The 27743-nt window shown below is 45.1% G+C and overlaps 1 protein-coding gene across 4 annotated transcripts in view; it reads left to right on the top strand.

Annotated features, from left to right (window-relative positions):
- B4GALT4 (beta-1,4-galactosyltransferase 4) overlaps positions 1–27743 on the top strand; it is an 87046-nt gene that overhangs the window by 46439 nt on the left and 12864 nt on the right. For 3 of the 4 annotated variants that reach the window (XM_051819009.2, XM_051819008.2, XM_070072176.1), the window contains 3 exons: positions 17115–17470; positions 23384–23616; positions 26076–26263. In XM_051819009.2, the coding sequence (XP_051674969.1) occupies positions 17230–17470; positions 23384–23616; positions 26076–26263 (662 nt within the window). In that variant the 5' untranslated portion in view covers positions 17115–17229. Of the gene's footprint in view, positions 1–719; positions 836–17114; positions 17471–23383; positions 23617–26075; positions 26264–27743 lie in introns of those variants that run through there. The other variant, XM_002716673.5, reaches the window with a different exon arrangement.

Below are 27743 nucleotides of genomic sequence, written 5' to 3'. Positions count from 1 at the left end.
GGGCTCACTCTTGGCAGTAGTGGGTGCCAGTTGTATGGAATTTGAGGCTTATCGATAAATTGATAACATCTTGCACTTTGCGGCCAAGTAGACCTCTGGACAGTTCAGGCAGGTGAAAGCCACCTTGTGAAAGGTGGGTTATAACATGTGTTCAGCAAATGCACTTAAAAATGGAATATAATGCAGCTTTTAATATCGTCTTTGTCCATGCTGGGGGCTTGTATGTGGTGCACAAACTGAATGCTGTACCTGTTTTTCCACTGACGTTGCAACTACAGAAACCAAATACACAGAGGAAATTTCTGAAGTGAGAAGAACACGTGATACTTTTATTGGAGTAGCTAAAAGTTGGTTTTTGCATGCATCCTAAATGGTAGGTGGCATGCTTGGCTTTTTCAAGGTTTTTAAATCATTATGTTTCTTCTAGCGGATCTCCAAGTTATGACTTGTATTATCAGGCCAATGACACATTTGGGTACCCCACTAAGTCAGATAATTCTATGGTGAATTATGGTATTTTACCGCGAAGTGCCCAGCATCAAGCCCAACACTGTCGGAACGCAAGGTCGAGATGCCCACTCCTCCCCCGCGCTCCCCATGCTCCTTCCACCTCGGGCTCAGATCGACCTAGCCGGGGGTGCAGCCTGCCTGGCTGGGGACCAAGCGCCTGGCCTGCAGGGAGGGGGCGCTTCCACGCCCACTGCCGCGGTCGAGCGGGAGGCGGAGCCCGTACTCCGGAGCCGCCTCCCGGGCGGCGGGGGCGGTCCCCGGGGCCGCTTCACACCGCCTCTCCTTTTTCCCTCGGTGGTGTTCGTTCGCCGCGACTGCGACTGGGGTGAGTAGGCGCGCGGGTTCGGCTCAGCCGGCTCCGGGGCGCGCGGTTCCGGGGATGAGCAGGTCGTGCGGGGGCACGCCGGGTGGCGGGCCGAGGTCAGCCGTGGGCTGGGGCTGGCGCGGCCTGGTCTTGGTGGCGCCGTCCTGCTGCAGCCAGAGCGGCGGCCGGGCGGGGGGCCTACGGAGGCCGAGGTTGGAGGGAGGCACCGGCTCTGATGCGGTCACCCATGGCGGCGCTGCCTCTGCCGCCGGCCCCGGGACCCCGGCAAGATGCTGCCAGGTGGGGAGGAACCAGACTCACGCCCAGATACCGCTTGTCACGGTTGAAGGGTCGCCCCAGAACGGCTTCCTAGTTGGGCGCATCAACCCGAAAAAGCCCCTTCCTCCTGGGAGCCTTTCTCTAGCGTTTCAGCTGATTAGCCTGGACACCTGCGGGTTCTGACGCTTTCCTAGAAGGTTAGCTCCCTAAAGGATGGCGGAGACTAACGCCCGCGGTCGGTCTCTGAGTCCATGCAGTGTCTGTTGCTATTTCTTGATGTTCTGTCCCTTATTAGGCAAGGTTATTAGCTCTTGGTTTGAGGGGGAAAATCCTGGGGTTCCTGGACCGAGAAAAGGCCCTTGGGTTGGTAGCGCAGGAAACTATGAGCAGGGTGTGCGTGTACCAGTTTCAGAGTGTTCCAGATGGGAGCGGGATGAGGACGTGGAGGCGGCCAGGGCACAGGTAGGCTCCCACAGCCCGTTGATGAGGATGAAGAGGAGGAAGAAGGAGGTACTCTGAAGGTTAAGGAAAGGAAGATGTTGTGTTTTTTAAAAAATAATTAAGGGAGGGCAGGGCTTGTGGCTCAACAGGTTAAGCCACCACGAAGGACACCTTGCTTCTCATATCCTATGGCCTGGTTCGGGTCTGACTACTCTGGGGTTCCTATCCAGGTCCCTGCTAATGTCGCTGGGAGGCTGCAGATGACGGCCCAAGTACTTGGGTCCCTGCCACCCACGTGGGAGATCCGGATGGAGTTCCTGGTTCCTGGTTTTGGGTTGGCCCAGCGTGGGCAGTTGAATGCATTTGGTGAACAAACCAAACTAGCGAATGGGAGATCTCCCTCTGTCGTCACGAAGTCATTCAAGTAAATAAATTCTTAAAAAATTAAGGAAAAGTGCATGATGAGATGCAGGAAGTCAAGGACTCTTAGATCAGGATGACTGGGATTCAGGGAAGGGTTGGAAAATGGGGATTTAAGGGAGGCTGGGCCAGGGATGCTGGAATGCCCTAGGGGAGGAGATATGCTTGGTTGGAATTTGTCTTTTTTGGAATTTTATCTTCTAGAGCTAGTTTGACCTTTCTGGAGACCGTAAATCCCAGGAGCTTGCAGAAACTTTCCTATGCCTGCGTTTTTGAGAGAGCAGGTCCCTATCTTTGATTAGATTAAAACACCTGTAAAAAGTGCTCAGCTGCATGAGTGCTGACCTGTTTGACCACATGATCTGGGGGGGAGTAGGTAGGGCGGGCAACAAGACAGCTGTGTTATTATATTTTATGCCACTTGAAATATGCATTTCGTATCTACTTTAAGCTGAGCTAATATGTTTTATTCAGGGATTCATGAAAATGATCTGAGAACATAACCATGTCTCTGAAGATCTGTTTTTTTTTTTTTTTACATTTTTTTTATTTAGTAAATATAAATTTCCAAAGTACAGTTTACGGATTACAATGGCTCCCCCCCCATAATTTCCCTCCCACTTGCACCCCTACCATCTCCTGCTCCCTCTCCCATTCCATTCACATCAAGATTCATTTTCAATTATCTCTATATACAGAAGATTGATTTAGTATATATTAAGTAAAGATTTCATCAGTTTGCACCCACACAGAAACACAAAGTGTAAAATACTGTATCAGTACTAGTTATAGCATTACTTCACATTGGACAACACATTAAGGGCAGATCCCACATGAGAAGTAAGTACACAGTGACTCCTGTTGTTGACTTAACAAATTGACACTCTTGTTTATGGCGTCAGTAATCTCCCTAGGCTCTAGTCATGAGTTGCCAAGGCTATGGAAGCCTTTTGAGTTCGCCGACTTCGATCTTGTTCTGACAGGGTCATAGTCAAAGTGGAAGTTCTCTCCTCCCTTCAGAGAAAGGTACCTCCTTCTTTGATGGCCCTGTTGTTTCCACTGGGATCTCACTTGCAGAGATCTTCCTTCCTTCCTTCCTTCCTTCCTTCCTTCCTTCCTTCCTTCCTTCCTTCCTTCCTTCCTTCCTTCCTTTCTTTCTTTCTTTCTTTCTTTCTTTCTTTTCAGGCAGAGTGGACAGTGAGAGAGACAGAGAGAAAGGTCTTCCTTTGTCGTTGGTTCACCCTCCAATGGCCGCCACGGCTGGTGCGCTGTGGCCAGCACCCCGCGCTGATCCGAAGGCAGGAGCCAGGTACTTATCCTGGTCTCCCATGCGGGTGCAGGGACCAAGCACTTGGGCCATCCTCCACTGCACTCCCGGGCCATAGCAGAGAGCTGGCCTGGAAGAGGGGCAACTGGGACAGAATCCGGTGCCCCGACCAGGACTAGAACCCGGTGTGCCGATGCCACTTAGGTGGAGGATTAGCCTATTGAGCTGCGGCGCCGGCGCAGAGATCTTTCATTTAGGTCTTTTTTTTTTTTTTTTTTTTTTTTTTTCTTCCAGAGTGTCTTGGCTTTCCATGCCTAAAATACTCTCATGGGCTCTTCAGCCATATCCAAATGCCTTAAGGGCTGATTCTGAGGCCAGAGTGCTATTTAGGACATCTGCCATTCTATGAGTCTGCTGTGTATCCCGCTTCCCATGATGGATCGTTCTCTCCCTTTTTGATTCTATCAGCTAGTATTAGCAGACACAACTTGTTTGTGTGATCCCTTTGACTCTTAGACCTATCAGTGTGATCAATTGTGAACTGAAATTGATCACTTGGACTAGTGAGATGGCATTGGTACATGCCACCTTGATGGGATTGTATTGGAATCCCCTGGAGATCTTTTTAAAAAGTGTGCATCTCCTTAAAGGGTGGGAGAGAGAAGTACCTTCCACCTGCTGATTCACCTACTGGGGTACAGGTCAAAGCCAGGAGCCCAGAACTCCATCTGGGTCTCCCATGTGGGAGGCAGGGACCCATGCGCTTGAGCCACTGACTGCTTCCTCCCAGCCTATGCATTGACATGAAGCTAGTTGGGAAGGGAGCAGCCAGGACTGGAATTGCCACTCCTATTTGGGATGCAGATGAGGCAAGTAGCGGCTCAACCTGTTGTGCCAGGACACAAGCCTCTGAAGATTATTCAGAGTGGGAACCTCCAAAGCAAGTCAGTGGTGGTTTTCTTTTCTCTTTTAAAAGCAGTAAATGAATGAAGGTTTCTCAAGCCTGACTGCATTGCTCAGAATTATCTGGGTTCCTATTAAAAATATAGATTTGGCCCCCCCTCCCCACTTAGCTTTTGAAAGAAAAACTTCTCCATCTGGAGCCATGGAATGAGTATTGCAGGCAGAGACCACAGGATTCACTTTCTGACAGCCTCTGAGGTTTTTCTTTTTATTAATTTTTAAAATTTATTCATTTGAAAGGCAGAGAGACAGAGATAGGGATCTTCATTGGAGCTGGAACTCAGGGATTCTCCTATGGGGTGGATGTAGGTGCTTTAACCATTAGACCAGAGTTTGCCACATTTGTGTCATCTTTAAATTTTAATATATTTTAAATGAAAACTGTGTAGTTATTTCATCAGAAAACCACAACACTATTTCTGGTCATGAGAATCTCATTTTGGAAACATTAAAAGATACAGAAGTCAAGAAACTGCTCCCTATTCCCATAATTATGAGATGACTCCTTCAGGCATCACACATATACTTCATAATTTGCATTATATTCTATGTACAGTTTTATGTTCTTTTTCACTTAGCTATCGTAGGTACTTTTCGATGTAGTTAAGTTCTTGCAACCGTCATTATTGTTGTTTTACAGGTTAAACTGCTGCTTGTGATGCCATGTTGGAGTTCCCAGCTTCTCTGCTATGTGCCTGGAAGGCAGCAGATGGTGGCCTAAGCAAACACTTAGGCCCCTGCCACCTATGTGGGAGACCTAGATGGGGTTCCAGGCTTCTGATGTTGGCTTGGCCCAGCCCTGGCCTTTGCAGCCATTTGTAGTTCTTTCAACCAGTGGATAAAAGATCATGCTCTCCTCTCTCTCTCTGCTACTCTGCCTTTCCATTAAGTTAATAAATAAATCTTTGAAAAATCCAGTGAAACCATACATTCGATTCTATGGATATACTGTAATTAATTACATTGGATCCCCATTGTTAACATTTGATTCTTTTCAATTTTTGGTTATTTTAGCAGTGATAGTCACTTCTCTGATTCTTTCCCTAGAATAAATTTCCAAATGATGGAATCAAAAGTTACTCAAATGCATTTAAAAAATCTCATGTTCACAAATCTTTTTTAAAAAAGGATTGATTTATTTGAAAGAGTTACAGAGAGGTAGAGAGAGAGAGAGAGAGAGGAAGAGAGAAAGAAAGAAGTCTTCCATCCACTGGTTCAATCCTCAAATGGCTGCAACAGCCAGAGCTGAGCTAATCCAAAGCCAGGAGCCAGAAGCTTCTGAGTCTCCCATGTGGGTATAGGGGCCCAAGGACCTAAGCCATCATCTACTGCTTTTCCAAGCACATTAGCAGGGAGCAGGATTTTGTTTTTTAAAGATTTATTTATTTATTTGAAAGACAGAGTTACACAGAGAAAGAGAAGGAGAGAGGGAGAGGGAGAGGGAGAGGGAGAGGGAGAGAGAGAGAGAGATGGATGTCTCCCATCCACTGGTTCACTCCCCAGTTGTCCGCAATGGCAGGAGCTGTGCCGATTCAAAGCCAGGAGTTTCTTTTAGGTCTCCCACATGGGTGCAGGGGCCCAAGCAGTTGGGCCATCTTCTACTGCTTTCCCAGGCCATAGCAGAGAGCTGGATTGGAAGAGGGGCAGCCGGAACTAGAACCGGCGCCCATATGGGATGCCGGCACTGGAGGCAGCAGCCCCCAGGGAGCGGGATTTGAAGTGGAACAGCTGGGCCTCCAACGGTGCCCTGTGAGATGCTGGCACTGCAGGCCAGGGCTTTGACCTGCTGTGCTAGTCTTGCTATTGGAGTCTTAGCTGCTCCACTTGCAATCCAGCTTCCTGCTAATGGTCCTGGGAAAGCAATGGAAGATGTCCCAAGTACTTGGGCCCTTGCACCCACATGGCAGACCTGGAAGAAACACCTGGCTTTGGATCTGCCTGGCTCCAGCCATTGTGGCCATTTGGGGAGTAAACCAGATGGAAGGTCTCTCTCTCCTCCCTCTCTGTGTCTCTTTCTCTATAGCTCTGCCTTTCAAATAAAATCTCTCTTTTTTTTAAAGTTTAAGAATTATTTAAAAAAAAAAACTTGAGCCATTGTTAATGTCTCCCTTCATGTGCTTTAGCAAGAAGCTGGATTGAAAGCAGAGCTGGGTCCTGAAACCAGGCACTTGGAAATGGGATGCAGGTGTCCCAAGTGATGTTGTGATAACTGTGCTAAATGCCCAACATATCTTCTTACTGCCATCTTCGGTAGAGGAAAATGATCACTTCTGAAGGATCTATTGCATTCTCTGATTTCAGTGGTTCTCAAACCTTTAATGAATATAAAAATCACCTGGAGAGCTTGTTAAAATTCCATTTTCTCAAGTCCTAGACCCAGCTGTTTGGACCCATTAACTCTGGAGTGAGGCCTAGGAATCTGTAGTTTTAATACACTCCCCTGTGTGTTTGATAAAGACAGTCTTGGAACCACACTTTGAGAAATGCTTTTTAAATCAATATTAAACAGACTCAGGAGGTTTAGATTACTTGTCAAGAGCTATTCATGCATCTGATAACGAGAATTTGAAGTCAGCTATCTGTGTCTTCAGGGCCCTTGTTTTCTTGATTATTTCAGAATTTCTCAAACCTTCTCACTGATGTGTCCCTGATGACTGTAGAAAGTGAATTCCTACCGACCTTACTGTAACCCTTTAAGAAATAGCTGAAAATGACATAGGGAACTTTTTTAAAAAATATTTTACTTATTTTACTTGAATGTCAGAGTTACTGAGAAGGAGGGAGGAAGGGGGGGGAGAGGTCTTTCATCTGCTCGTTCACTCCCCAGATGGCAGAGTTGAGCCAATCCAAAGACAGGAGCCTGGAGCTTCTTCTGGGTCTCCCACATGGGTGCAGGGTCCAAAGACTTGGGCCATCCTCCACTGCTTTCCCAGGCCGTAGCAGAGAGCTGGATCAGAAGAGGAACAGCCGGGACTCAAACCGGCGCCCATGTGGGATGTTGGCACTGCAGGCAGTGGCTTTACCCACTACGTAACAGTGCCAGCACATAGGGAACTTCTAAGAAAACCTCTCATCAGAAATTGTGCATTTTAAATTACATTGCGTTATATAGACTATGTAAGACAGTTTCAGTCATTTGCTAGTTCAGTTTGCTTCCTGTTTCCTGACCGTCCCATGACCTCTCTGAGTATCACAGGGCCACCTGTGGTACTGGCAGCTGTTGCCAGGAGGCAGGTGCCTTCTGCTCCAGTGTGGTGTGTCACTCATGCAGGGGTACATTCTGGGCTCCTGGGGGAAGGGCCTGGCCATGCACAACTCCTTTTTGAGTCTTGGAGGAGAAGCATCACTTTGGACTACTCAGTGTATAGGAGCAGAAAGTGGGGGACCTGACCAAAAGACATCTATTCAGTAGATGGGTTCCACTGTTCTGAGAAAAGTGCTGGGGCTAGTTTTGGGGTGAGCCTTTTCAATTTTTTTCTTCATATCTGTAATTCTTTTTTTAAATTTATTTTATTTAATGAACATAAATTTCCAAAGTACAGCTTATGGATTACAATAGCTTCCCCCCCCCCATAACTTCCCTCCCACCCACAACACTCCCCTCTCCCAGTCCCTCTCCCCTTCCATTCACATCAAGATTAATTTTCAATTCTTTTCATATACAGAAGATCAATTTAGCATATATTAAGTAAAGATTTCAACAGTTTGCTCCCACACAGAAACACAAAATGTAAAATACTATTTGAGTGCTAGTTATAGCATTAATTAAACACCTAAGAGTAATTGTGTATTAATTACAGAGTTCAACTAATAGTTTTAAGTAGAACATAAAAAATACTAAAAGGGTAAAGTATTAAGTTATTTTTTTTTGTTTGTTATATAGTTATTTTTTTTATTTAACAAATGTGAATTTACAAAGTGCAACTTTTGTATTGTTGTGGCTCCCCCACCCCACCCTCCCTCCCTCCCTCCCGTGGCCCTCCCCTCTCCCACTCCCATCCCGCCCTTCATCGAGTTTCATTTTCAATTACCTTCATATACCTTTTCAATTTTTAAGCTCATTCTAAGATGCAATTTTATGCCCATTTACTTTTTTCCTTCTCTATTAATCCTATCCCTCCCCTCTTTCTTTTTTTTTTTTTTAACTCATCCCTTTTTAGTAGTAGCCTGTATTATGGTGTGCCCTTACATATTTCAACTAGTACATCCTAAACAGTTTTTCATTATTTACCAAGTTGAACACCTGCTATATGTCAGGTTGACTTTAGGCTCTAGGAGTATGAAAAATTATGATTCACTTTGAGAATTAATTTACTGCCATATGTTGGTTTGGATTATACTATCTGTTTTTTCAAAGTTTTATTTACTTACTTGTTTCAAAGGCAGAGTGACACAGAGAGAAAGAGGGACACACACAGAGAGAGACCTGCTGGTTCACTTCTCAAATGCCCACAACAGTCAGGGCTGGGCCATGCCAAAGCCGTGAGCCTGGAGCTCCATCTGATCTCTCAAGTGGGTGGCAGGGACCCAAACACTTGGACCGTCATCTGCTGCCTCCTGGGTGCATTATCAAGAATGCCAGATCAGAAGTGGAGTAGCCAGGGCTCCATCCCAGGCACTCCGCTAGGGGATGCGGGCATCCCCAGTGTCGGCTTGGCCTGCTACATCACAACACCAACCCCTGATTTTAAAAACAACAAAACAAAACTAATTTTAGATTTCTGGAAAAATTGTAAAAATGGTACAGGAAGTTTGCCTGATTTTCCCTAATGTTAGCCTTTTTGGTAACTGGTACATTTATCAGTGCTATTAACTGAATTATAGACTTTGAAGTTCATCAGTTTTCCTATTGATGTCATTATTTTTTGTTTTCTGTTGCTGTTGAGGATTCTCCATTACATTTAGTTGTTATTTCTCTTAGTCTCCTCCAGTTTGAAATTGTTTCTCACTTTTTCCTTGTCTTTAATGATTTTACTACTCTTGATGAGTGCCAGTTAGTTATTTTGTGGAATGAATTTGATGTTTTCTGATTCTGGTAATGAAGCTTGATCATTGTTGGAGATCCGTTATGTGTATCTCTATTATAAAGTTTCTGCCTTGTGGTCCGTGTTGCAGCTTAGTGGGTAAAGCTGCTGCCAGCAATGCTGGCATCCCATATGGGGGTCAGCTGGCATCCTGGCTGCTCTACTTCCAATCCAGCTCCCTGCTAACGGTCTGGGAAAAGCAGTGGAAAATGGCCCAAGTGCTTGGGCCCCTGCCACCTGGATGAAGCTACTGGTTTAGGCATGGCTTAGCCCTGGCAGTTGCAGCCACTTGGAGAGCGAACCAGTGGATGGAAGATCTCCCACTCTCTATCTCTCCCTCTGTCTCTGTAACTCTACTTTCAAATAAATACTTTTTTTAAAAAGTTACTTTATTTTCCTCTGTAGTTGCTAATTATTTTGGGGGAGTTACTTTGATACCGTGTAAGCTCTGTTTATCCTCAGATTTTCATCCATTAATTTCAGATACATAGGTGGATATTGTCTGCAACAGTTGTTATTGTGATGTTTGCCTAATGGTGATTTTTCCCCCCATCTTCCACTTTCTTATGAATTGGAAGTTGACTGTAAGAAAGAGCTGTTCTTTCCTTCCCGTTCATTTTTTTAATCATTTGTATAAGTATGGACGCATGGATATTCATTTTAATCTGTAAGTTAATATACAGTGCCAGCATTATTTATTTTGTTGCTCAAATGCTTCCTGATTTAGCTGTTAGGTCACTCTTTTAGTTGAAATGACTTATACATGTAAAAACAGACATATTTCTGTCTCGTCTCTGCCCCTGCCCAGGGGACTGTTGCTCCTTTAGGATTAGGCAGTGTCATTCAGCTACTTTGTAAAGGAGTTGTATCTGGGAGAATGAAAGTGGGACAATGTGTGTGCAAATAGTTAGCTTCCAGGAGCTCTGCATGAGTAAAAGGAGCAGCAAAATGTCAACTTTTCCACCAGTAACCACAGGGAGGCTCAAGGGAGTAGGATTACGGAAGTGGGACTATGCCTGGCCCCCTCAGACACCGTCTGCCTGCAGATTGTCAAATGGGCTCAGAGATGGCAGAATTCTTATATATATATATATATATATATATATATATATATATATTTAAGATTTATATATTTATTTGAAAGGCAGAGTTAAGGAGAGAGAAGGAGAGAAAAGATATTTCCATTCACTGGTTCACTCCCCAAATGGCCACAATGAACAGGGGCTGGGCCAGGTTGAAGCCAGGAGCCTAGAGCTTCCAGGTCTCCCACGTGGGTGCAGGGGCCCAGGCACTTGGGCCATCCTCCGCTGCTTTTCCAGGTGCATTAGCAGGGAGCTGTATCAGAAATGGAGCAGCAAGGACTCGAACTGGTGCCCATAGGGGATGCTGGCAATGCAGGCTGTTGCTTTAACCTGTTGTGCCACAGCGCTGGCTCCAAGAATACTTATTTTAATTCTCTGAAAGAAGATGACGCTTTTCTCCCTGATGCAGAAGTGCTTAGTAAATATTTGTAGAGTGATGCTTGGTGTCTCCTCACCCCTCAGGGTGATGTAAAAATGTGTGTGCTTGGAGATTGTCCAAGATGATACCTAGCATTCATGTTGCTCTACCTTTTGTCATGGTTTACCCTTTTCACTGGATATTATTATTATTGAAACATTCAAGTATACACAAAAGTATAGAGAATGTAAATGGGCCCTCAGTTACCTGTCACCTATCTTCAGTACTCAGTATTTCACCATTTTTTTTTAAAAAAAGATTTATTTATTTAAGAGGCAGAGTTGAGAGAGAGAGAGAGAGAGAGATGTTTCAACTGCTGATTCACTCCCCAAGTGACTGGGACTTCCAGAGATGAGCCAAGTCCCAGGATCTTCATCCAGGTCTCCCACATGTATAGCAGGGGGCCAAGCACTTGGGCCATATTCCATTAGTAGGTACATTAGCAGGGAGCTAGATGGGAAGTGGAGCAGCTAGGACTTGAACTGGTGCCTATATGAGATGCCGGATTTACAGGCAGCAAGTCTTAACCCGCTGTGCCACAGCACCAACCCCAATATTTTACCAATCTTATTTCATCTATTTCTGTACTTTGGAGTGGGGCAGGGGTTAGCCAATTGATAAGCAAATTGGAGATACTAAGATCTAGGACAAGAATGAATTAATTTCTGAGAACAAGGACTTTACTTCCCTTTATCTTCCTTTGTGCCTAGCGCTATGCCTGAAGAGAACAGATACTCAGAAAAGACTGGTTAAATTGAGGGGAGGAAAAGAAAAATGTGAAAACATTATCATTTTGTACTAACTCCAGCCTTCTGAAATGGAAAAAGGTGGTGACTCTTGCTCCAAACCAACTTCTTTTATGTTGCCTGAGTTTGTTTTGTAGTTGATTCTCTTGCCACTTAAAAAAAAAAAAAGATGTATTTGAAAGGCAGGAAGACAGAGAAAGGGGGGTAGGAAAGGAAGGGAGGGAAGGAGGGAGAGAGGGGGAGAGGGAGAGAGAGGGACAGAGGGGGAGAGAGAGAAAGAGAGAAAGAAAGAGAGAAAGAAAGAGAGAAAGAGAAAGGAAAGAAAGGAAGAAAGAGAAAGGAAGAGAAAGGAAGAGGAAGGAAGGAAGGAAGGAAGGAAGGAAGGAAGGAAGGAAGGAAGGAAGGAAGGAAGGAATTAAGAAATTGATCTTCCATTCACTGGTTCATTCCACAAAGGCCACAACAGCTGGGTCTGAGCCAGGCAAATGCCAGGAACCAGCCAGGAGCTCTGTCTGGGTCTCCTGTACGGATGTCAGGCGCCCAAGACTTGGGTCATCTGCTGCTGCTTTCCTAGGCACATTAGCCCGAAGCTGGATGTGAAACGGAGTACTCTGGACTTGAACTGGCACTCTGATATGGGATTCCTTAACTGGCTGCCTTAAAGCTGGCTCCTCCCTTGTCACTTTAAAAAAAACTTGATTGAAAAGAAAATAACTCTGGGCCTGTTGTTAGAGTTCAGGGTTCTCTAAATTACCTAAATGTTAATGTAAATAAGTATAATCTGGTGGCATTTTTTTTCAGAACATCACCCAGGAGTCATTTGCCCTAAATATAACTTTCCTTAAAAATGTCATTTCTTCCATTATAGCAGTAATATGAATGCATACTCACTGAGAAAAAAAATCATCTGTAATTCAGCATGCAATTCCAGAGATAACATCATCTTGGCTAATATGCTGAAATGTCTTGTCACTAATCACATTGGTGACCACAGACAATAAATCTTTGTGTTCCTGGGACTGCACCAGTAGTGTTTGGATGTGTCATCTTACTAACCTTTTACAGTAATGTGGTGAGATGAGTCTCCCCCCACCCCCCATTTTGAGTCTGGAGAAATACACTAAGAGGGTTTACCTTAGTCATTTAGCAAATAAGCAATGGGTGAGGGTGGGAGATACATAACTCCAGAAATGTGTGATAAACAAGGAAACTCCACCTTTTTTGGAAAAATAGATTATGTGTTTCTTTGAAATTCAGTGATAGAGAAGGAGAGACAGGGAGAGACAGATCTTTGATCCGTTGGTTCACTCCCCCAGATGGCCGCAATGGCTGGGGTTGAACCAGGCCAAAGCCAGGAGTCGGGAGCTTCTTCTAGGTCTTCCACATGGGCATCAGGGCCCAAGCACTTGGGGCCATCTTCCACTGCTTTCCAAACCATTAGCATGGAGCTGGATCAGACATGGAGCAGCCAGGACACAAACTGGTGCCCTTATGGGATGCTGGCCCCACAGGCATAGACTTTACTCAGTATGTCATAATGCTGGCCCTGAAACTTAACCTTTTTAAAAATTATTTTTTATTTATTTGAGAGGCAAGGAGAGTGGGAATGCTCTGGCTTACTACTTAAATCTCCTGCAATAGCCAGGACTTGGCTGAGCCAAACCAGGAGCTGGGAACTCAGTTCAGGTCTCCCACATGGGTGGAAGGGACCCAGTGGCATGAGCCATCAGGGCCACCTCCCAGGGTGTACATTAGCAGGGAGATGGAGTCCTGAGCCCCAGTCAGGTATCAAGCACTCTGATGCTAGGACACAGGGGTCTTACCCCTAGGCAGCACACCTTCCTGAAGCCTCACTCAGCTATCTTCATGCTACATGTTTGTGTCGTTAGTTTTGGAGAGGGCTCTGAAGCTTAGGGAAAGGGGTAAGTGATTATTTTTAATTGGGCCAGACATAGTCTCAGGAAGTTGCTAAATGAAGGACTAATTATTAAGTGATCATTAATAATGGATCTTTGCTTTGAACAAATTTCATAGACAGCAGTTTAGTAATGTTAGTTTATGAATAGCCATGGCTCTTTACTTCTTGCATAGGTTTTTTTTTTTCTGTTTAGAACAGTTTTAGGTTCATATTAAAATTGAGCAGAAAGTAGAGAGATTTACCATATAGCCCCTGCCTTGAGTAGATTTTCAGTTTTATTTATTTATTTAAAGATTTACTTATTTATTTGAAAGGCAAAGTTACAGAGAGAGAAGGGAAGGAAGAAAGAGGGAGGGTGGGAGGGAAGAGGTCAGTCGGTCTATAATCTGCTGGTTCACTCCCTAGTTGGGCGCAACAGCTGGAGCTGCTCCGATCAGAAGCCATGTGGGTCTCCCACATGGGTGCAGGGGTCCAAGAACTTGGGCCATCTTCTGCTTTCCCAGGCCATAGCAGAGAACTGGATCAGAAGTGGAGCAGCCGGAATTTGAACTGGTGCCGATATGGGATGCCAGCACTGCAGGTGGCGGCTTTATCCCCTATGCCACAGTGCCAGCCCCTCAGTTTTATTTTTCATGGATGCATAAAAATACATATTAATAGGGTACCGTGTGATTTTTTTAATTTAATTTTTATTTATTTTTTGACAGGCAGAGTGGATAGAGAGAGAGACAGAGAGAAAGGTCTTCCTTTGCCGTTGGTTCACCCTCCAATGGCTGCCGTGGCCCGCGCGCTGCGGCCGGCGCCCTGCGCTGATCCAAAGGCAAGAGCCAGGTGCTTTTCCTGGTCTCCCATGGGGTGCAGGGCCCAAGCACTTGGGCCATCCTCCACTGCACTCCCTGGCCACAGCAGAGAGCTGGCCTGGAAGAGGGGCAACCGGGACAGAATCCGGCGCCCCGACTGGGACTAGAACCTGGTGTGCCGGCGCCGCTAGGCGGAAGATTAGCCTATTGAGCTTGGCGCCAGCGTCTGTGTGATATTTTGATGCATGTATACATTGTGTAATGTTCAGATAGGGTAAACATATCTGTGTGCTCAAACATTTATCCTTTGTTTATGGTGAAAACATGAAAAATCTTTCGAGCTACTTTTTATTTTTTAGAGAAATGTACAGCACATTATCTATAGTTATTCAGTTGTGAAATAGGACACAGAACTTCTTCCTCTTACCTAACTATAATTTAACACTTGTTAATCTTTCTCCATCCCTACCTCCCCCAACTCTCCCTAGCCATGGTAACCACTATTTTACTCTCTGTTTCTATGAGTTCAGCTTTTTTAGAGTCCACGCATGAGAGTAAGATGGTGAGGCACTTGCCTTTCTGTGCTTGGTTTATTTCACTTAACATGATGTCCTCCAGTTCCATCCACATTTTGCAAATGACAAGATTGCATCCTTTTTTATGACTGAATAGACTTCCATTTTGTGTAGGTACCACATTTCCTTTATCCATTCATCAGTGGATGGATGCTTAGGTCGTTTCCTCTTCTTGGATATTCTAAATAGTGCTGCTTTAAATATGGGAGTACACATAACCTCTTTGGCAGACTGGTTTCAGTTCCTTTGAAGATGAATCCTGTATTCTGATTTCTGGATCAGTGCGAATTCTCTTTGCAATTTTTTTTAAGAACTTCCATGCTGTTTTCCCTAATGGCCGTTCTAATTCACAATTTATTTGGGTGGGTTTTAAGATCTCTAGCTGAGGGCCAGCGTTGTGGTTTAGCGGGTAATGCCACTGCCTGCAGTGTTGGCATCCCATATGGGTGCCGATTTGAATCCTGGCTGCTCCACTTCCAGTCCAGCTCTCTGCTATGGCCTAGGATAGCAGTAGAAGATGGCCCAAGTCTTTGGGCCCCTGCACCCACGTGGGAGACCTGGAAGATACTCTTGGCTCTTGGCTTTGGATCCATGCAGCTCCGGCTGTTGCAGCCATCTGGGGAGTACACCAGTGGATGGAAGACCTCTCTCTCTCTCTGCCTCTGCCTCTCTGTAATTCTTTCTTTCAAATAAATAAATAAATCTTAAAAAAGTAAATGGACTATATATATATATACACACACATATATATATAAACTTCAATTCTTTGCTTCAAAATAAATTTATAAAAAACAAAAAAACAAAAGATCTCTAGCTGGATGGATGTTCTTTAAGATCTTGTCCCTCCATAAATAGCTTGTAGAAAAGCAAAGTTTGCAGTCAGAATTATTTAGGAGAGATTTTTATTAAAAAAAAAAAATTCAGTATTTAAGTGTCCTACAATTCTGTGATTGGCCCCATGAGGGAAGAACAGACCTCCAGGAAGGCATCTGAATACAATCTCAAGGAAAGGGACAGGAAGGTGTTGGGGAGAGGCAGGAGGCTGCCACAGGGAACCCGCATATTTTAGGGGACTATGCTGGGCACACCCAGGCACCAAGGATAGAAAAGAGGATGTGTCCATATGCAAGATGTGGCAGGAACACCGCCTGTGGCACTGACCACCTGGGCTCAGGCCCCCTGTTGTGCCACTTTCTAGGTCTTGGGCAAGCACAGTCTCTCACAGGGTTGCCGTGAGAAATCAGTTAATACAAGTGATTTAAGCCCAGTGCCTGGCACAGAGTAAGTGCACAGATAAATCACTCTTCTTACTAGCTGTTATTACTGTGTCAGCCCCGCTGCCTGTGCTCTTCCTAGGACACCCAACACTGCACATACTGTTGAATTGCACTCTGGGTGGGCGTTCTCCTCTGTGCTCTAACCTAAGTACCTAACCTCCATTTACATTTGTACCATTGTGTTTAGAGAGAAACGTTTTCTAGATTAAAATTAACCTAGAACTGAATCTTTGGACTACTACTTGTGAGTAAGGTTGAAACTCTTTTGAGAGTAGCTACATTGTTTTATTTTTTTTCTGCTATTTTCCCCCCACTTCTTATTTTTACGAAAGCAACTTTGTTTTCACTATAAAAGTTCTATATTACAAACTACATAGATAAATGTATGCAGATATAAAATTGGATAATATACATACCATACTATTCTAAGATGTAATCTTAAACACAGTGCTGTGGTCCTACCTGTGTCTCTGGTATATGGACTGTTGACCTGCTGTATTGGGATTCTCTTGCACCTCTCCAACACCCTTCCCCCCACCTTCCCATTGTATGATGTGCCCCATGGCAGTGCCTCCTTGAGAATGTAGCATTTATTCCTGCTGTTGAGGGCTGTGTTTTCCTAGGTCTCACAGAGAATAAGAGCATTTGACTTTTCTCTTATTTTCTCATTAGGTCAAAATACACTTCAATGACAAGGTTTCACATTTTGCTGACCTCCTCTGCAAGCTGTGCCTGAAAGGGACAAAGCGGAAGAGAAATCATGAGGGCTGTTTTTTAAGAGTTTACTCAACTCACTATTGGGACATTTACAGTCAGCCCCGCCCCCCCCCCCCCTTCTTTTCTGTGTATCTGGTAGTGACTTTGTTCTTGGGTGACAGACGGCATGGGTGGTAACCCACAAGGAGCTTCTGTGATGTGTAGTTGCTTGGAAGCTTCTACCTTGAAACCACATTTTTCTGATCTCTGAACCCTGAGAATGGCCATTACTGTTAGTCAAGGTCTGCTGGGGATAGGAGTTCAGGTTGTACTACGGTGAATCATTTCATGTTTCTGTTTGAAACGACAGCATGTCTTTGTGATTGCCTTTTAGAGACCACTGGAGCAGAACTGCTGAACAGAAGCGAGCATTGCGTCCTCGGTTGCCATCCAGTTTGCAGTCAGATTGGAAAAATTTAATCTGAAACCTCCTTTCCACGTTCTAAGACATGGGCTTCCACCCGACTTTCCACCTGTCCTACAGATTGCGATTGCTCTTGCTTTTTACCCTGTGCCTGATGGTGGTGGGGTGGGCCACCAGTAACTACTTTGTGGGTGCTCTCCAAGAAATTCCTAAAGCAAAGGATTTCAATAACGCCCTAGCTCTGGGGAAGGAGGAAACTCTGACTAATGAAGCATCCGTGAAAAAAGCAGAACTTGAAAACTGTCCTTCTGTGTCTCCATACCTCAGTAAGTGTTCCTTTTTCATAAGTTGTGTGTAAATTTTTAATTTAAATGTACCATGTACAGAAAAGTACAACCATCAGAAGTGTATAGCTAAGTTAAGTTTCACAGAATGAACACGCCCCTGATCTCACTATGAACCCTGGAAGTTCCCATGCTTCTTTCTGGCACTACCATGGCTTCCAGATTGCAACACCAGGGGCCAGTGTTGTGGCTCAGTGGGTTAAGCTGCCACCTGTGATGCTGGCATCCTCCATGAGCACCAGTTCCAGTCCTGGCTGCTCCACTTCTGATCCAGCTCCCTCCTAACATGTCAGGGAAAGTGGTGGAAGATGGGCCAAATGTTTGGGCCTCTGTCACACACATTCAGCCTAGCCATTGTAGCCATTTGATGAATGAACCAGGAGTGAACCAGGTGATAGAAGATTAATCTCAATCTCTGTCTCTCTCCTTCTCTTTCTGTAACTCTGCCTTTCAAATAAAAAAAAATAAATCTTTTGGCCAGCGCTGTGGCTCACTAGGCTAATCCTCCGTCTTGCTGCGTCGGCACACCAGGTTCTAGTCCAGGTTGGGGTGCCGGATTCTGTCCTGGTTGCCCCTCTTCCAGGCCAGCTCTCTGCTGTGGCCAGGGAGTGCAGTGGAGGATGGCCCAAGTACTTGGGCCCTGCACCCCATGGGAGACCAGGAGAAGCACCTGGCTCCTGCCATCAGATCAGCACGGTGCGCTGGCCGCCGCGTGCCAGCCGCGGCGGCCATTGGAGGGTGAACCAACGGCAAAGGAAGACCTTTCTCTCTGTCTCTCTCTCTCACTGTCCACTCTGCCCGTCAAAAAAAAAAAAAAAAAATCTTTAAATAAAAAGATTGCAACACCAGGGGCAGGAGTGTGATGCAGGGATTAGTCACTGTAACCCATATTGGAGTGCCTGGTTTGAATCCCAGCTACTCTGTTTCCCATCCTGGGTCCTGATAATGCAGTCTTGGAAGGCAGCCGGTGATGGCTCAAGTAGTTGGGTCCCTGCCACCCTTGTGGGGGACCTGAAATGCATTCCAGCATCCTGTTTCAGCCTGGCCCAGCCTTGGCCCTGGGGAATGAACCAGTGGATGGATGAGACCTCCATTTCTGTGTCTCTGTCTTTTGAATAATAAAAAGAACAAAATTCTGTGTTTTTGTTTCTGTTTTTAGATTGTAACGCTGTACATTAGATTTTTCCTCTCTTGGAACTTCACAAATGGGAAACATACCTTGTATATTCTTTTATTATTATTATTTTTTAAATTTTATTTATTTATTTGACAAGTAGAGTTAGACAGTGAGAGGGAGAGACAGAAAGGTCTTCCATCTGCTGGTTCACTCACCAAGTGGCTGCAAGGGTTGGAGCTAGGCCGATCTGAAGCCAAGAACCAAGAGCCAGGGGCTTCTTACAGGTCTCCCACACAGGTGCAGGGGCCCAAGCGCTTGGGCCATCTTCTGCTTTCCCAGGCCATAGCAGAGAGCTGGATTGGAAGTGGAGCAGTCAGGACTCGAACCGATGCCACTGCTGTAGGCAAATTAAGCTACTGTGCCACAGGTTTAGCCCCTGTATATTCTTGTGTTTGGCTTTGGTGGCTCAAACATTTTTGTGAGGTCTGTTCACATGGTTGCATGTGGGTATAATTTGTTGCTGTTTGTATGTAATATTCTGTTAGTGACTATATCCAGTTTTAGTATCCAGCCACAGATCTCAGCAGCATGCAGTAATAGGCTCCATGATATAAACTGCTGGATCTGCTCCATGTGTCTGTTGTCCTGAGACAAGTGGGCAAGCCTGGGCATGTTGTTCTTGTGGATCAGCGGAGCACAAGAGCTCCAGGGAGAAAGCCAGCACATTCATACCTCTCCGTGTGTCAAGTCTGTTAGCCACCCCCTGGCCAGGCGTGTGGAGTCGGAGGGCAGGGATGAGATTTTTGATGCTGTCTTCAGTGTTTATTTCTAATATGTGTTGTATGTTTTGATTCTCCTTTGATGTCTTGCCTTTTAGCTAAGCAGTAAATTCATTTTAGTATTCATGATAAATTTGACAGAAAAAACTCCTCTCAGTGTTAGTTCTCACATGTAAGGGTACTTTAAGAAGTTTGTGGAAAATGTGTATTATGAAAAGAAAAAAGATGCATAAATTTCAAAATTTTTTTACACCAGAATTGATTTATCTTTTACTTCCATTTTCCACGAAATTTTTGAAGTACCTGTGTGTCTTCACTCTCCAGAAGAGCAAAGTGCCTGTAGTTCTCCTGAGCCTCCTGAGCCTTTGTGTTATTTCCTCTTTCTGGAACGCCGTTTCTCAAGCCATGTCTGCCTGGTCCGTTCTTGTTTAGTCACTGAAATGTTTCTGGGACTGCATTAGCTGCAGTTACTCTTACGTTCCCTGTGTGCAGCTGTCGTGCCTCTATTACTGTTGTTTGCTCCCAGTCTGCTCTTACGTTTGCCTTTCTTCTTCAGCAGACAGTGGGCAAGGAGGATGTAGGCGGTTATCTTTTCCAGCTCTTCCAAGTCCAGCTCTCCTCCCAGCCTTGGCATATATCAGACGAGCTCTCTGTGGGGCAGTAGGGAGTGGCCTTGTGCTCTTCAGAGGCTTGTTACTCTTTTCTTCTTTTTCCCAAAGTGGATTTATTCATTTATTTGAAAGAGAGAGAGAGAATATGAATCAGTCTTCCATCAGCTGGTTCACTTGCCAAATGGCTGCAACAACCAGGGCTGGGCCAGGCTGAAGCCAGGAGCCAGGAACTCCATCCAGGTAGCCCTTGTGGGTGGCAAGGACCCAAGTACTTGAGCCATCATCTGCTGCTTTCGAAGAACATTGGCAGGGAGCTGGATCAGAAGCTAAGACTTGAACTGGCACTGTAAGAGGGGTGTGGATCCCAAGAAATGGCTTAACCTGCTGTGTCACAATGCTCACACCTGTTGGGTTTTTTAACATTTATTTATTTTTCATTTTATTTGAAAGAGAGACATCTGCTCGTTCATTCTCCAGATGCCTACAGCAGCCACGGCTGGGCCAGGCTGGAGCATGGAGCCTAGAATTCAGTCTGGGCTTCCCATGTGGGTGGATGGACCAAACCATTTGAATCATCCCTTGCTGCTTCACAGGGTATGCATAGCAGGGAGCTGGAAACAGAAGCCAGGCTGACTTCTACTATGTTCTCTGAAATAGAATGTGAGTTTCCCAACAGCATCTTCTCTGCTATGCCAAATGCCCACTCTTTAAAATTTAGTTATTGGCTTGTTACTCTGAGTTAAGAAATTGCAGACCCTCTGTCTGAATCTGCTTGGGGTGCTGTAACAAAATATTGTAAATTTATTTCTTACTGTTTTGGAGGCTTTCTGAAAGTCCAAGATGGATGCCAACATGGCCAGGTTTATGGTGAGGGCTCTCTTACTGGTTATGTACTCACATATCATTTCCTTGGTGTGTATGGCCTACCTCACAAGGCAGAGAAAGATCTCTCATCTCTCTTGCAGTGTTTTTAAGGGCAGTCACTCCCATGGAGGTTCCACCCTTGTGATTTCATTTAAATCTAATTGCTTCCCCCAAATTCCCACCATCACACTGCAGAGTAGGGCTCGACCTAGGAATTTAGGGAGAATACAGATATTCAGTCCATGCACCCCTTTGCCTATTGGATCACAGTCTTATTCTGTATTCATTTTGGCATGCTACTTCTCTTTAATCAGCCACAGAAAAGCCAAAATGTTGTTCCAGATCATATGTTCTGTTCACAAATTATCCAAATGGGGATATGAAGATGAGTTATTAAAATGCAAATCTGACTGTTTTACCCCTTGTTCGAAATCCTCACAATATATTTAAGCAGCATTCAGAAAGAATAGATGGGCAGGGGCTGATGTAGTGGTATAGCAGGTTAAGCCACTGCCTAGGATGCTGGCATCCCATTTGGGCACTGGTTCAAGTCAAGGCTGCTCCACTTCCAATCCAGCTCCCTGTCCATGGCCTGGGAAAAGCAGTGGAAGATGCCCTAAGCATTTCAGCCCCTGCCACCCACCTGGGAGACCCAGAAGAAGCTTCTGGCTCCTAGCTTTGGCCTGGCCCATTGCTGGCCATCACAGCCATCTGGGGAGTGAACCAGTGGATGGAAGATCTGTCTCTTCATCTCTCTCTGTAGCTTTGACTTTCAAAATAAATAAATAAATCTTGAAAAAAAAATAAAAAGAATAGATGGCCAAAGAGGCAGGTGTTTGGCTTTGTGGTCAAGATGCCCATGTCCCATATTAAAGTCCATAGGTTTGAGTCCCAGCTCCACTCCTGATTCCAGCTTCTTGCTAATGTGCACCCTGAGAGGCAGCAGGTGATGGCTCAAGTGCTTGGGTCCTAGCTGCCCACTTGGGAGACTGGGATTGAGTTCTGGACTTCTGACTCCAGTCTGGACACGCCCCAGCTGCTGTGGGCATTTAGGGGGGTGAACCAGGACATGGGAGCTCACTATCCCTTTTTCTGTCTCTCTGCCTCTCAAATAAATTAAAATTAAAATAAAAAAACAATAATGGGTAGTGACAAAAACTGAGCAAGTTTGGGAATTAAAGCGATGTAGGCAGTGATGACTTAAGAAGGGCTGTTAGTGACCCAAGGAAGAATAGAACTGGGGCAGATATTGTGAAGGAGGTAGCAGGGAGACTGAGAGAGTAAGTGGAAGTAGATTCTAGGCTAGGGCACTTAACAAGTTACGATGGGAGGGTGAGCAAGGGGACTGGTTTATATCAGACCTGATGCATGAGGCTCTTTCAGAGTGGGAAAACATAGGAAACCATCTCAGCAGCTGCCTGACCCTCTCCTAGTGGCTGGTAGCCTGGAGGCAGCCCTGTTAAAATAGCTGGAATGCTAACTCCATTTCTTACTGTTTTGTTTTTGAGGCATTACTGACTGCTGCTTTGCATGCAGACCCTTCTCGAAGGCACTTGTGTGGGGGAGCAGTTACTTTTCTTGGCTCTAGACAGACACTTGAGCCTGGTCTAAGCAGGGCAGGGGATAGTCACATGAAACATGAAACACGGGGACTGCTGTGCTCCGAAGGGGAAGTGCAACATGCAAGCATCTTGAGGCGACTTTAGACAATCTGTAGAAAAATGGAGTTAAAAGATAATGTACATTTCCCATGAACTTTTTGAAGACTCCTTGTAAATGGAGTGTAAGGAAAAAAAAAGTACAGCTCCCCAGCCAGGACCTTGCTCCCTCTCTCACCAGTTAGTATGCTCTGTGCATTCAGGTTGGAAGAGAAGGGGCAGTTGCTTCAGTCTGATACTGGAAACCTTGCACAGGATGGGTTACCGTGGACGGCTTCGGGTTTCATCTGGCCAGGTGCTCCCAGACTCAGGGAGCAGATGCTGTGGGCCAGTGGGGATGTCTGTCGCTGCGGCACAATGGGAGGATTGTTGCCCTGTCGCACACACTTGTTCTCACTGAGTGAGGCTGGATTCCTCCTCTTTCCGGTGCTTTACTTTCAGGGAGGTAGGCTAGTTCCTACATTTAGGAAAGGGGTGCGAAAAGAGCTTGAATTCGTGGAATGCTCTTGATTTTTAAGAGATTCCACCCTCCTTCTGAGAAAGGAGGGTAGAGACTGAAGAGTTATTCCAGCCCCGGTCTTTGACATTATCAGGGTCACCAGCACATTCTACATTTCCTACATAAGGAGGGATCATAGAGTGAGAGTTGACCACCCAGTCACAAGGAAAACATATCAGGTTGCTGCTTTTGTAGTCAGTAGCCTTGGTCACGTGGCTCTGTGGTTATAGTTTATGACTAGCGAGACTTAAATAATAACAAAACAGCTAATCCTCATTTGTGCCAGGCGCACGTGTGCTGGCCCATGGAGGCGTCTCGACATTTTGAGGTAGCTCCGGTTACTGTCTGTGCCCTGTGTTTATTGTAGGAGGCCCGAGCAAGCTCGTTTTCAAACCAGATCTCACTTTGGAAGAAGTACGGGCAGAAAATCCCAAAGTGTACAGGGGCCGGTACCAACCCGAAGAATGCAAAGCTTTACAGAAAGTCGCCATCCTCATTCCCCACCGGAACAGAGAGAAACACCTGATGTACCTGCTAGAACATCTCCATCCTTTCCTGCAGAGACAGCAGCTGGAGTATGGCATCTACATCATCCACCAGGTAAGTGGGGCACACCGGGCCCTGCCCTCTGGGTTCTCCTCTGGTGGGGGCACGTGGTCATATGACCATTTGTCTGTCTTGAGAAAAAGGAGCATCACGGGAGAGTTCTTACCTCACTTATCACTGGGAGGAATGGAGAAAATTCTTTTCCCAAGTTCTGAGAAGTTTTACTGCCCGTCAGTGCACCCCTGGAGGCAACCTGTCTTGGTGAGCCCTTCCATGTTAGCCGGTGCTCGCCTTGCGATTTCTAAGATTCACTGGCTCCTGTGAGAGTTCCCGCAGCATCTTCTGCATGTTACACGTGGATGTTGGAATTGCTTTTTCATTATTGAGCATTCTTAGTCAGCGAGGATCTAGACGTGGGCTTTGACAGAGTGCTATGTGCTGACAGCCATGGAGTTCTGGGACCATCTCCACATTTCTGCCTTTGATTTTCCTGCTACTTATGTCAAATGTGCTATGGTTAATTTTCACTTTATTTTTTAAATTTTTATTTATTTCTTTGAAAGTCAGAGTTACAGAGAGAGAGGGAAAGATAGAAAAAGGGGCCTTCCATCCTCTGGTTCACTCTTCAGATGGCTGCAACGGCCAGGACTGGGACCAGCTAAAACCATGAGCCAGGAGCTTCATCCGGGTCTCCCACGTGGGTGGCAGGGGCCCAAGCACCTGTTTTCCCAGGTCATTAGCAGAGAGCTGGAATGGAAGTAGAGTAGCCAGGAATTGAATTGGTGCCCATATGTGTTGCTGGTGTTGCAGGTGGGGGCTTTACCTGCTATGCCACAATGCTGGCCCCTAATTTTCACTATCTTGACTTATTTGGCTTCTAGAAGAATGATTTGGTAGGAACACAGTGTAACTGTAGATTGCTTTTTTTATTTTAAAGATTTGTTTATTTATTTGAAAGTCAGAATGAGAGAGCGAGAGAATGAAGAATGAATGAATGAATATGAATGAATCTTCCACCCGGTGGTTTAATTCCCAGATGGCTTCAGCAGTCAGGGCTGGGTCAAGCTGAAGCCAGGAACCAAAAACTCCATGTGAGTCTCTCAGTGGGTTGCAGGGGCCCAAGCACTTGGGCCATCTTCCACTGCTTTCCTAGGCACACTAGCAGGGAGCTGGCTCCAAAGTGGAGCAGCTGGGACTCAAACCAGTGCCCATATGGGCTGTCAGCTTGCAAGTGGTGGCTCAACCTGCTGCACGACAACACTGACCCCTGTAGACTGCTTTTTAAGAGTTTAGCTCTGAGTTTAGTGGAGTGGATGATTGAAGATGTCTCTCTTTGTTATTGGAAATGATTGACTAGGGGCTGGTGCTGTGGCATAGTGAGTAAAGCTGCCACCTTCAGTGATTTATTTGATCCTGAGTTCTCAGGATAGCGTCCCCTAAGGTACAATATGGGTGCAAATATATGTCTGCTTAGTGTTATTCCTTTGAGGAAAACACCATGGAAACTTTTGAGAACTTGCTTTACTTTGGCTATAGTAAACTGTTTAACGACCAGAATTTTTTCTTACAAAACTTTATCTAAGCAGCTATGGAAGATATTACTACTGTAAAATATTTGCATACTGTTAATGTTGGTCATTTTGCAGGTCAGATTGCATTCTTACTCAATAATAAACCTCTGTCCATAAGGCCCCATGAGGATTAGCCTCTACTCTCAGAGTTTTCAGTGATTTTCGAGAAATTTTTAAGTAGCTTAAAAATATTAGCAATAACCTTCTCTGTTTATAGGTCAAGATTTCTTGATCCTTTCTGGCAGGCTTATTAACTAAATCTCTTAGAAGCATGGTGTCAGTTTATATTGGAGGGTAGGACTGGGTTCAGCTGAGAGTCAAACAGTAATGGCATGATACTAAGTGGTGTGACTAGTATGAGAGAAAAGTTTTGTAGTTTAAAGTAGAATAAAGGTAGTTTTTAAAATTTTGTGTGTTTTAGAAAAATTGTGGTAAGAACACGTAATAAGAGGTCTGTCCTCTTAATAAATTACAAAAGTACATTATTGTTATTTTTATGTGTGTTTTAAAACTACATGAAATTTTTTAACTGTTTTAAATGCACACAGCATAAAATTTAGCATTTTGGCCATTTTTCCCTTTTACTTATTTTTACGATCTAAACCATTTATACTGCCCAGCAGCATTAAGAACATTCCCACGGTTGTGCCACCAATCTCCAGAATTTGTTAATCTTGCAAAATGGAAACTATACCATTCAACAAAAACTCTCCAGATACCAAGGAATGTTTTTAAGTTATGGAATGTATGTGTGAAGCATAAAGGAGAAACCAAAGGGTCTTGTATTGTTGTTGCATCTTCTCTTTCAGGTTTTAATGACCTCCCAAGTAAAGTCTTGTGCATTAGCAGGAATAATGCCAGCTCTTGCATGGGGACAGAAGAAGGGAATGTTCTGAAATCTAATCCCAGGAGCTTTTCACGTTTTCATGTCCATACCCATAGGCTGGAAGTAAAAAGTTCAATCGAGCCAAACTATTGAATGTGGGCTACCTAGAGGCCCTCAAAGAAGAAAATTGGGACTGCTTTATATTCCATGACGTGGACCTGGTACCTGAGAATGACTTTAACCTTTATACCTGTGAGGATCAGCCCAAGCATCTGGTGGTTGGCCGGAACAGCACTGGGTACAGGTAAGGCACTGTGGGTGGTCTACTTGGGTCGAGAGAAGCTTGCCCTTGTGTGGACTGTTGTGGCCTGAGTGTCTCAGGAAAATGACACAGAAGAGCAACGGTCCATGACATATTACTTATGGTTCAAAATGGGAATTAGAGACTGTAATAAGGAAAAAAACATTCCACAACAACCTTGGCAGAGGATCACAAAGACAAACAAGAAAGAGCAGTCAAGAGGATGTGACCCAAGCATTGCATGTGGTGGCCACCTTCACCCTGCAGTGCCTGCCTGAGGGAAGTAGCAAACTCTCCACGCTGAGTAGAACCCAAGTCGCCTATTTCCTGATCCCTGACCTCCCCGTCCAGGAGGCATTAAGATGGTGCCTCTTAGGCTAACTTTTAGGCTTCTTTTGTGAGTGACTCTTTCCAGAGTTCTGGGGAAGGGTGGGGAAGGGCAGATCCACTGCTTGGGTGGGGAAGGGCAGATCCACTGCTCAGGAACCAGGAGATCCAGGACAGTTCCTGTTTCTCAAAGCCACGGTGGTAGTGCCAGGTACCGTCAGCTGCCTCCTTCCCTACACTGAGGAGAGATACAGATGCTTTCCAACCTTATTTCACACCAGCTCTTATTCTCACACTGCCAAGAGGAAGTCGAGAGCAAGAAAGTTTCCCTACAAATAAAACTCTTATTGGCTTATGTGTGTGCATGCTTACTTGTCAGTTTTCCCCCAATCCTGCCACTCACAGGTACTGGCATCCATGATGCTTCCTGTGCTAGGGGCCACAAGGTCAATTTTAATGACACAGACCTACCCTCAGCTCCCTCCTGAGTGCTGGTGCTAGGAGACAGGCAGTAGAGTTCCATTAGTTTTGCATTTCTGCAAATACAACTGTAAGCACTTGGATGGAGGAGAGAGGACCGTGAAACTATAACATAATATAGGAGAGTCAACCAGGGTATACCATGGGTGAGTCGGAACTTGAAACTGAATCACAGATACTTTACTTGGTCTTGGCTTCCACATTGCCCTTCCAATGGAGGTCTCTCACTTGGTTATTGAATAGAATTCCTGAGTCTCATTAACAGTAGGTGACTTTTGCCTTGGGAACTAACACTAAACCATTTTAGTGTAAGCTGTGGGATGGAAATAAACACCAAGAATAAGCCTTGATGGGTCAAAGCATCCAGGCAAAGGGCTAAAGCTGTTTTCAGGGAGGTATCACATTAATCTTGTGGAATCGACAGGTGCTTCCAAGAAGAGTTCTAAACATGCACAAGATCATGGTCCAGTGTTGTAGGAAATGCACAGTAGTTCCTTGGTCTTCTAGAACAGATGTCTTGAAGGAGAGGCAAGTAATGTAGCTGGACAGAGGCCAGATCATGTAGGCTCTGTTTAGTCTGATAAGGAGTTTCAATTTCCTATGGAAGGGGAGAGGGAGCTGTAGATATGTGGTCACAGCTGCAGAATGGCAGGAGGAAGCTCAGTGCAGCTGGTAT

The sequence above is a fragment of the Oryctolagus cuniculus genome, chromosome 4, assembly GCF_964237555.1.
Source record: "Oryctolagus cuniculus chromosome 4, mOryCun1.1, whole genome shotgun sequence".
Taxonomy (NCBI): Eukaryota; Metazoa; Chordata; class Mammalia; order Lagomorpha; family Leporidae; genus Oryctolagus; species Oryctolagus cuniculus.
This window is presented reverse-complemented; position numbering and strand designations above follow the sequence as displayed.